This window comes from Cryptomeria japonica, chromosome 3 (genome assembly GCF_030272615.1).
Source record: "Cryptomeria japonica chromosome 3, Sugi_1.0, whole genome shotgun sequence".
Taxonomy (NCBI): domain Eukaryota; kingdom Viridiplantae; phylum Streptophyta; class Pinopsida; order Cupressales; family Cupressaceae; genus Cryptomeria; species Cryptomeria japonica.
Genome location: NC_081407.1, coordinates 382,489,897 through 382,501,474, shown reverse-complemented (window position 1 = coordinate 382,501,474; position 11,578 = coordinate 382,489,897). Strand labels below are relative to the sequence as shown.

Below are 11,578 nucleotides of genomic sequence, written 5' to 3'. Positions count from 1 at the left end.
ATAAATGGAGTTTAAATACACAATGTAATGTTTTCCTAGTAACCTAATAATCACCACATTAAGCAAACTGCAAACATTGGTTGAAGAATCTCTATGTTAAATTAAATATTTAAAGAACTAAAATTTGCTCCTATTTTGACCCCTAATTAGGTGCATATGGTTTCAGTAGATGGATTTAGTTTATTTTATCAAGCTATTTCTTTTTCTGACTCCTAGTCAATATTTGTTGCCATTTATTATTGGTAAAATCAGCATAACTCAGCTTAATTCTTTGCTGCATAGATTGATATCTCCACCTAAAGCAGGTTTTATCAAAAATTAAAAATATAGATGTTGCACAAGATTTTTCCCATAGGTTCCCCATTCAATCGGTCCCCCCTAAAATCACATTTCAGCCGCAACTACCTTTGGGGTGGAATTGCCTGGGAGCATGTTGTTGTATTGCTCTTTACAGCAATGATAGAAGCGCTTGACTATTGCAAGCTGCAAGTGCAAAATCACATTGTAATTATTTTGGTAAAGAAGTCGTTTTCAAGCTCGTCCCAAAACTATAATCTTTGTAACCCTTTATTAGGAGGCATAGGGATAAGTAATTATCCAAGACAAACTAAAATATGTTTTCTTACATATAGCATTAGAAAACATAAAATTAAAGATCATTGGGTTTTTTTCAGTGTTACTTGGAAACGCGTTTCCATCCTAAAGGCACATGTTTCAGAAGCGGAAACAGTTTCAGGAATGGGGGGACGGCTGGAAACGTTTCCAAGCCGTCCCCGATCGAGCAAAATGTTCGGAAACCATCCCAAAAACTTCGGAAATGGTCAACGATGTGGTTGGAGACTGTTGACTGTCCCCTGGACGGCTAGGGACGGCCAAGACATCCTCTGACCATCCCGAGGACGGATGGCCATTTCCAATGGCAGGAGGCATTAAAAAACAAACTTTTTTATAAAATCTATTTTTTATATAATTATATTAAAACAGCGATATTTTAAATATCAAAATGCAGCAATAATCAAAACAGCAATATTAAAACAGTGATAATCAAAACAGCAATATTAAAGCAGCGATATTTTTCAATATCAAAATGTTTAATGCGGTAATATTCATATGAAATATCGACATTTTATTGATATCATATTTGATCTAGTGAAGCCAAGCGATAAAATAAAAAAATAACATGAAGCCCCAAGCGATAAAAACAAAATGAAGCTGATATTTTTAATATCGAACTTCGACGGGAAGCAGCTGCAGCAGTCATTTTTTCCCACCAAGCCAGGCAAGCGAAGTTTATCGCTTAGGCCCAGACGGCATTTACTTGCATCGATGAGCATTTTAATCTAGACTCCGGACTGATTCAATGATTTTAGATTTAGAATCTAGATTCTGATTTATAAATGTTATTATGTTGCTATGATGAATGTTTACTGTGTTACAATGTTATATAAATAGATAATTCATGAATATATTTAAATTGTATATATATAGCTGTCCCCTGCACCAAGAAAAAAAAACGTCCCGAAAACCTGTTTCCCTGTCCCCCCATCCCGGAAACTCGGGGTAACATAGTTTTTTTTTATTTCCTCATTCCCACTAAAGTATGTTGAAATCTCTTGTGAAAATACTTCTAGTGTTGTTGTGTGAGGTTGTGAGGAAAATTTGTGGCCAAGGTACAGCTGTATTTAGATTAGTGACATGCATAAAATGAGAACCTTCTTGTTTATCTTTTGCCCAGCTGTATAATCCATTGATCATATACAACAAACCTACATAATCATAATACTCCACATTTGCACAATCTGTGAGGTTAACCATTGCTCATTTCAATCAAATTTTTGTCGCAGGTACTTTCTAATTGGTAATACTTCTCAATATTTAATATGGTTCTCTGAAAGGAAATGTAAATTCAGGATAAAGATTTGCCTTTAGGCATGCCTATACAAATATTTCAAGTACCCCATTAGAGAAATATTCAATTTGGAGCCAAGCAGGGAGAAGAATTGGCATACTAGAGCAACAGTTGATCTAGAAGATCAAAGGTCAGCATTTGCCTACAAGAGCAGCAATTAATTCAAAAGGTCAAAAAAGGTAGAAGGCTATTTTTTGAAGAGTCTTGGCAGGAATAATCCCCATTGAATGTAAATAAAGAAAGGCAAGGATTCATCCTGCTATTACATCTCCGAGCTTTATTTGTTACAGGATTATACAAATACAACCAGGACAACCTCATGTAAGGTCTCCTCCTGCTGAAATGACTGTCGTTGGGATCAACTTTGATCAGTCAATCTACAAAATTATAAACGGTGAAACAATTAGTCATGCAAAATTACCATTGTCATCAATTGTGTCAATTCTTTGTGACAGGCAACATGTACAAGGCACTTATACTGGTAATTAGGAACATAATTTAGAGCTAATTTTGAGAAGCAAGATAATATTGAAGAAGAAACATCAATGCAGTAAAAATTCATAAGAAACAAACCAAAAATCAACCCTTTGCATGCCTCTTAATAGCCTGTAAGTTTCAATATGTTGCACTCCTATGAAGCTCAATGCGTAAACATACCTTTTGTCCATTCGTTTATAGTTGGTTACCATGCCAGCTCAGTTTTATGACAGCAGCATGAGATCCAGAGTTAACTAGCTTCTGTTGCTAAACTGCATCCTTTACTGGCTCTATCCCATTTCCCAGTTTTTCCAGACAGAGGACTATACACAGAAAGAACAGGCCATATATGGTGCATCTCAGTTTGACCAACGATTTTGTGTTGATTCAAGTTATTTGTGGTTTCCCTGATTAGTTTACATGGTCATCTTGTCATAGTTTATGCTTCAATTAATGCTTCTGCAGCAAATAATGAACAGAAACAAGCACAGATCAGCAGGTGTATAGAAGCATGAAATTGGCATAAGTAAAAGGTTCCTCCATTGGCCTAAGCTCTATCGAGGTTCCTCTGCTAACCTAATCCCTATCAAGGCTCTTCTTTGGCAAGGTCCTATCAAAGTTCTGCCTGGCAGAAATGGGGCTATGATAACACAATCTTCCCCCAAAGATCTGAACAAAAGTGCAAAGTCTGTTCAAAATGTTGGGTACACAATTATGTGGGCTCAACCATATGGTAATTCTGCTCAAACTCTAAAAACTAGCTTAAGTAATGATGATTTCTGCTTTTGTCATAAATGCATCTGTAGACAAACTCTGACTGAAACCCCACCTAGCATAAGACAAAATGTGGAAAACTCTGATCAAAATTTCACCTAGCATGTAAAGGTTGGTTTACGTGGCTCAACATTATGTTTCACAAGCTGGGTGCAATTTTATGTTGGCCAAACAATGAAATAATTTTGCCATATTTGTAAAAATTGGCTAAAGTGGTTTGTACTTCTATCTGGAATAAAGAAAACTGAGTTGAAGTGAAAGAGCGGTGCATTTGGTTGGGCTCAACCATTGTACTTTTCTGCCCAAATCAGCAAAAAGTGGCTATATAACATTTAGGTGTAACAATTTTTCATATAAAGTATGCAATCAGTTTCAATCTCAGCAAACTTGAAATAGTTTGTTATCCAATAGACTCTGCATTCACAAGTGGACAAATGACAATTATTATGGACAATTCAGTTTGGAAGTATCTAGCAACCCGAGGATTCTTTTCCATGATGTATCAAGAGAACAGATTGTATAAATACAAGATTTGTAACTAGATGTTTCTATGACCATTACTGTACCAGCTCCAGCAAAATAATCGAGCAGGAATTTTATATAATCTTCATTTTCAACGTCAACGCCATTGCATCAACCTACAGTACAAGTTGCAACTTGCAACCATACAATGGTACAAAATCTTGACACCGAGAACCAAAATATAAAATTAATAATTGCCATGTATCTGAAACATAAATTGTTCATGGATTAATCATATATAGCTATTTTTGTATGAAAAGTCTCTGAACATAACTTTCCTTTTGACGACAAACGGCAGTGTTTTTGAGGCAAAATCATAAATCCCTCAACATCATATTTCTTCAAGGACAAGACAAACATGGCCCATGGAGTTGACATTGTTACCACTTGAACTAGTTTGTGTTTTCCACTACCTGAATGAACAGAATAGAAGACTTTATATGCAAACCAAAACTTGATGGAAGCGATTTGCTGCAGAGACAGGCATTAGTCTGAATTCTTCAGACTGCAATCCAAACTTCAAGAAAGCCAAGGCCACATATGGCTCATGGCTAGAATTTGGATCTTCAAATTTGAAGATTCTCTACTTGCACTCTGTGATGTCAAACGCAGAACATGGTATATGTGCACTCAGCACAAAGTGACCGTATAATTGCACAGAAGACTATGAATAAAGGAGGGCATTGCTGCAGTAAGGAATATGGTATACTCCCATTAAAATCTTGTAAACTTGTTTCCATCATATAATCCTTCATTCCCTACATACAAAACTGAATATTAATACTTCACAATCACAAGGTGGACAAAGGAAAAGTATTAGTTAAATTACCTATCAAAAACTAGAGTAAACGAGTGAGTGACATATTATTTTGTATTGAAACAGGTAAAACTCCATCAAGATTACTCAAGAAAAAATCTGCAGTGCAAGACCTAGACATCTTAAGTCTGTTTGATCTACCAGTATATTTAACACCATTAGTAAAAGCAATCAACAAAGCTCATTTAAATTTTAGTATCCTTGATAAAGTCTTTTTCTTTACTAGCAAAGACTTTTCCACATTCATAATTTATATTTAAAAGATATACAATAAGGACGAAGGAAAAGATTATATTAAAGTCCATGAGTGATCAAAGTACGCCAATGGGACTTCAAATTACCTCCAGTAGCAATAGTTAGAGGGAGTTAAAATCGATTTTGAACACTTATAAGTAACAAGAGACTACAAGACAAAAGCTAGAAGTATAACTTCAAAGGATTCTGACCAGCTATATGGGTGAACCCTAAGCATATCTTAAAAGGCAATTTTATGCATAATCATAATTACAAACGGCCATGTGAGAGAATGACCCATTCAACAAAGGAAAAATTGATTGAGTTAATGGCAAAAAAGAAAACCTATTCCTTATCATAATTTGAATGTAGTGAAGACAACGCATCAAAATCCTCATGAACCACCACAGCAGTGCCAACACATGATCAGATAATGTAAATAGGAAAATGACCTAGGATTAATGGACTACGGTGCAAAACCATATGGGGCAAAGAACATCTCAAAACTCTCCAAAAATCCATGGCCAATGGTCCTCCACAAGTTCAATGGAATTTGGTAATATGTGTTTAATTAAATATTCTAAAATGTAAAGGGCAATAGTTAGCTCTTTGTGCTAAAAAACAAAACACTCCCGATTTTTACTGTGGAAAAAAGATGGAAACGCCCCAATAGTTTCCCATGGAATTACACTCTCACTAGTCTCACCATGCAGATAGTCCTGAGGATGCTTGACACCTCCAATAGCTAAAACAAGCTACAAAAAAAGTAATCAAGCAGTCCTTTGCTTGCAAATCCTAATGCCAAATGGTGACAACTTCCTCAAGATAGAAACCCAACCACCTCTAATCAAGATAGCATAAAAGGAAAGTGAATTGAAATTTTTGTACAAGGAATAATATTTCTCTCCAATCTCATATAGTATATATGAGAAAAAGTAAAGTAAGATTTTGTCTTCACCATAGGCACAAAGATGACAATCTCATCACCTTAGGGAAATGGTGGTCAGCCTTGATTTGTAACAAATAAGAGGATATTTCTAATCAACCACAAGGAATTGTTATGCCTTGCATATTCACCCCATCATTTTCTTTGACATGAAAATGTCGGTCCCCCTTTTTTCTGTCTTTTGTTTTTCATTCTTTTTACTTTGCCTATGTCTTTTGTTTCGAACACCTCGGAACACCAAAACCCCGGAGTTTCGAGGTGCTCTTTTGTTTTGTTTTTGGTCTGTTTCGAAACCCCAAAACCCTGGAGTTCTAAAATGGTCTCTTTGTCCTTTGTGTTTTGTTTTGTCAATTCGGAACCTCAGAATCTCGAAGTTCCAGAGTCCCCCTTTTTCTGTTTTTCAAAACACCTTGGAACCCCAGAGTCCTGAAGTGTTCTTTGTCCCTTTGCTTTTTTGTTCTTTCTGTCGAGACCCCATAACTTCGAAACCTGAAAGTATCGACATCTTCTTTTGTCGTTTGGTTCAAGACCCCGAAACCCCAGAGTTACGAAGTCTTGTTGTTTTTGTTTTGTTCAAGCCTTGGAATCTCGAGTTCTTCATGTGTTGTGTTTAGTTTCGGAATTTCAAAATCCTGAAATCCCGAGCTTGTTTTGTATTCCACCTCGGAATCCTGAGGTCTCTTTTCGATGTTTTGTTCAGAGCCTCGGAACCCCGGAACCCTGGAGTTTTGAGCTTCTCTTTGTTTTGTCTCAGGACCCCAGAATCCCAAGGTCGTGTTTAGTGAAGTCGTATGGTCATCCGTGGGGGGTATAAATAGGGCATGGTGAGTGATTTTCATTCATTTGTGCATTCCTCCGTTGCGAAATTGGAGCTCTCCCTTTGCGTGTTTCGTCTCTTCACCCGTTCGTGTTTTCTGCTTCACCACCCTTTCCAGGTTGGTTTTCGTGTTTTGTTTCTTGTTCCCTTCTCATTTTTCGTGCTTTCTTAGCTAGGGTTAGATTAGATTTCTTTCACACTTTCAATAAATCTGGTTGTTTCATTTTTCCACCTCGCGGAACCCTGGTTTCCGCATTCCGGAAGAGCCCAGTTTTACTTGACTTACCTTGCCTAGAACTTCGGAACTCCAAAGTTCCAACATGACTGCTTGAAGAGAGTTTTACCCACCCCGGGATTTCAAAGTTCCGGAATCCCGAATCGTTGAGCCTAATTTGAAGTTCGGTCTTTTCCACCTTGAAACTTCGGAACCTCGAAGTTCCTAAATCAGCCTTTTGAGGCTCATGGTCAAACTCGGAACCCTGCAATTCTGGAGTTAGTTGTTTTCGGACTTCTCTTGACTCGGGACCCCGAAATCCCGAGATTGGTTGTTTTGAAGGCTTTTTATGCCTCGGAACCCCAAAGTTCCAGAGTATGTAATGATTTTGTAATATGACATGATAGCTAGTTATGGATCTTTTCTTGCAGGATAAAGTAGATTGATGGATCCATCCCCAAGCAAGAGGATTAAAGAAGAAGAAAAGCTTGATAAGAAGCCAGTAACAATGAAATATCAATACCAAGGCCAGACTTTGGCTTCTAAGCTGGAGGATGAAGTTCAGTGGGTGATCGATATTGAGATCAAGCACGTAGAACTTGAAGATATTAAGACTCAACTGTAACCTGAACCTCATGCCCTAGAAGCCCCATACAAGAGAATAAAAAGATCGGGCTTGGTAAAGGCAACTGTTTTCCCTTAGGCAATGCAGTCACCTGAGCTTATCATGACCATTGCAAAATATTATTAGCAGGAAACAAGGCAATGTGTAGATGCCAATGGAAACGTAATTGTGGATCTTTCCCCGGATATGATAGGTGTGACTTTTGGGATACCAGTGAGGGAGAAGGTATTATTGACAACCGAAGAACAGGTTGTTTCCCTATTTATAAATGAATGCTTCTAATCACAAAAGGCACATTAATGAGGCATGGCTAGCAAAGCCAAGAAAAACAGGTCTCAAAGCTACAGATATTTGAAGGGCAGATTTTCAAGAACCCCAAAGAGATCTTATTATTATGTTGAGTCGAGCCTTTGGAAAGGCAGATTGTAAACATTTTCACACATGGATGTTCCACTATATGACTACAACTTTGATTGGAAAAGATTATTTTGATTGGCCACAGATTATTTCTGACAATATTCATAATCAGATACTTACAGCTCAGCAAACAAAGAAGTTCTTTATGACTTCTTATGTAGTATGGGTGGTCGCTCAAGCTGGTAAATTCCTAGGATTGAAGACTGGGGGAAGGTTAGGAGAAGAACCTAGACAAAAAAGGTATGGGAGTATTACACTCAGCTACCTATCTCCCAAGCCAAGCTACATTAAAAATAAATAAATGATGCATTTATTTATGCTGTAATAATAAAATTAACAGGAGATGTGGGATATAGGCTAACCGGCAAAGCTGTGCAAATGATTAAGATGTGGGGATGTTGGTTCTTGCAAAACCAACAATCTACTTACCTTTGGGTTAGCAGGTTCACAAGCAACCCATTCCTCCTACTAAGGTATTGTAGTAATAGAATGATTATTTAGGAGTATGCTAGACAATTGGTAGGTTTGCAAGCATTGTTGACACTTAAGCACAAGACTGGAATCACTCTGCCTGTATCTCTTGAGCACTATACATGTCCTAACATACAAGCAGCTAAGGCGGCCGAGCAGGAATTGCAAGATTTGAGTTTAAAATATTTTGATTATGCTCGCGAGTTTTATGATCCCTATGGTAAATTAAAACAAATAATGCCAAAATCATATGAGGGACATAAGCCCGCCTTGGAGGATTTTTGTGCCAACCTCCAAGATAGTTTTGAAGTAAGAGAGAAAAGTTATTACAGGCTGACAATGCCTCAAATAAGAGATTTTGAAATTGAAACTAATATCCCTAAGGAGTTAAGGGATGATGGTGAATTGCCTGATCCTGCATTCAAGGAGAAGGGAATTGATCAAAGACCCCTTATTCATTTTAGATGGTCCAACCAAGAAGAATTGGATATTGAAACTGTTCCAGCAAAGGTTTTGGAAAGGACGAGAGATGGCTAAGTTTAAGGATCCATCCTAGTGCTACCAAGGAGAAGAAAAAGGGGAAAACAATTGATAACCATCAGACCAAAGTCCACAAAGAATATGTAAGGAGAACAAGGTTTGATTCAAGAAAGAACACTTCCACTGATCCGGAAGAAGCAGCAACACCAATTGACAATCGGGAGCTCAAGAGACAATTGGATGCCAAGATGAAAGAGTCCCAATTTTTGAAAACTGTTGCGTAACATGGGATCACTACAGGGTTACAAGCTATTCCATAGGCTTCTATCACTCCCATCGTTCCTACTATTGGTCTTGTTCCAGGTGAGGGTGTCTCTCAAGTTGAGACAACTGAAACACAACCGCCTCCTACCTCTCAAACAAAGGAAACTGAAGTACAACTTCCTCCTGCTTCCTCTACACAACAAGCTACACCTACTCCAGTGCTGACACAAGAGACAGTCATCATCCATAATATTGAAACGGATTTAGATGAAGATGATGAGCCTATTGCAGTTGTAGCAAAGTGGAGGAAAATTGAAAAGAAATCAAGAAGACCCTGTTGCAACTCAGCAAGATAAGCAATTGGAGAGTGCAGAAGGACCAACTGTACAGGTGTAACCTATGGAAATTCATGTACAGGTTATAGGAGAAGGAGAAGATGAGGAGGAACATGATGCACAAGATGAGAGGATGGTTCTTACTCCTCAAGACCAAGAAATTTTGCTTCAGCAACTAGTAGGAGGAGAGCAAGGGCATGAAGATGAAAAAAAAAGACCATTTGAAGAAGAAGTTCTTGAGAAGTTAGAAGAAATATCAAAGCAGCAACAACTCGATCAATCTCTTCAAACTAATCTTGCCCAACAAGTTGCTCAATTTTAGGAAAGCCCATCGACTCCGCAAAATCAACTAGATCAGCAAGAGGGTAAACAGGAGGAGCAACAACGTGAAGATCAACAGCAAGAAGAGGAAGACCATAATTTGGATGCTCACCGAATCACTGCGGAAGTAACAGAGCAAGGGAAGGAGCAAGACAACTCTATGCCTCGATGGTTAAACTTTACTTTCAAGAAAAAGTTGAAGGTCGTTCTCCCTAATATATCTTTACAGGAGACAATTACTGAATCTCCAAGGAGAGTGAAGAGACCAAGAACAATCCATCATCTCTCGAGGACGGATTTAGGAGATGTCATTGCTGATATAGCAGCACCAGTGCAGGATGTCGAAGGATCCTCTCAAGCTACCCCTAGATATCAAGTGTCTATGGTAAATTTGGGTAAATAGACCAAGTGAGGAGAGATGGCTACCTTAGTTGCTGCAACGTCTACTGTCCAATCAAGGATGGAGAAGGAATACGGGACCAAGGCAAAGGTTAAGGCATAGTTGAGGCAGTACAAACAATTAATCAGAGAAATAACCAAGCCTCTTGATTCCAGGACCAATGATGTTTTACCATCTACTTCATCGCTTCCATAGGGTGATATAAAAGCATTGTATGAGATGAGAAATGTAGCCACAACAGTTAAGACTTGGGCAAGCGATCAAATGGATAAAGTCAGAATGTTCTTACAGGGCACATTGCAAGTGGTCATAGAAGCTTATGATAATGAAAAGTCTCTTGTTTCATGTTCCAAGCAATGGGAACAATAGATCTCTCATCTCTCCCAATTACAAAAGATGCTCAAGAAAATTCAAAGATTGGGAGAAGAAATCATCACAAAGGAAGATTTGTTAGGATGGGAAAGTTTTGATAGCTTACAGTCTTATCTAGATATTACAGATTTAAAAATAGAGATCATGGGGCAGTGTCGTGATAAGGTGCTTTAAGAGCATCTTTCACTTCTTAAGACACTTGATCAATATGAGCAGTTCATAGTTAAGTTGTTGGGAAAGTATGGTTATAATCTTAAGCAGGAAGGAGTACTAAATCAAGAGACCATACTCAGCAAATGGGATTCATACATTGCTGAACATTTTGTGGGCACCGCGGAATTTACTGTGGAAATCATGGATAGGTACATGCATGTGGTGTTTCAATGTCAGGGTGTAGAGCTAATAATGGATGATATGGTCAATAGGTTGGAAAATGCAAAAGAGATACTTAAGAGTATCCAAGTTCCGAATTCAATATATTGCTGACCTACCAGCTGATTCCATGGAACGTCTCCTCACCAACTACCAAAACTACAAGAAGAATAGAAAGCAAAACAAGTAGTTGTAAAAAGCAAGTGCATGCTAGAGCACCGTCACCGTCACCACAACTGAGCTGTCAATTGGAGTTGCATTTAATACTTGCTTTTTGAGCATATTTTTTTTGTATGGTTTGAAATACGGCATGCTGGAGCACCATTTTGAAGTAGACTCCCAGTTTAGTAACAGTTAACTGGAGTTCACAGGAAGCGACTTGGATGTCGACCGCGACTCCTCCCTTTTTGTAATCCTAGTCTATAGGCATGATTCTTTCCTAGGATGTAGGGCACAACTCTATAAATTGTGGAATTTGGGCCATTTTGAGGGTCCGTGAATTGATGATTCAAGGCCATTTAGCTAGATAATTTAATTTTATGCAAATTTATTTCCTTGAACTTGAAGATTTGTTACTCATTTTTAAAGATTAATACAAAAACAGCTTGTGGATTGCCTGATCTACAATACGTGTTCTCTTCGTTACTGTTCTTCATAGTCCGGTATCTTCTTTCATTTGAATCTGCAACTTGTTCTTTCAAGTTTTACTGTTTTATGAATCATATTGCGCATGTCAATGGTGTATGAAGATAAGATAGTAGAGCGATTATATAATCTTGTGATTTCCATTTCCGTTTGTGTGGGTTGTATG

General features: G+C 37.9%; 1 protein-coding gene across 2 annotated transcripts in view; it reads right to left on the bottom strand.

Moving 5' to 3' along the window:
* Positions 1-1,826: 1,826 nt before the first annotated feature.
* The window catches only part of LOC131044703 (serine/threonine-protein kinase GRIK2), a 115,771-nt gene continuing 106,019 nt past the window's right edge, over positions 1,827-11,578 (bottom strand). The window contains exon 12 of one of the 2 annotated variants that reach the window (XM_057978086.2): positions 1,827-2,286. In XM_057978086.2, coding sequence (XP_057834069.1) covers positions 2,268-2,286 — 19 coding nt within the window. In that variant the 3' untranslated portion in view covers positions 1,827-2,267. Of the gene's footprint in view, positions 2,287-3,740; positions 4,441-11,578 lie in introns of those variants that run through there. The other variant, XM_057978087.2, reaches the window with a different exon arrangement.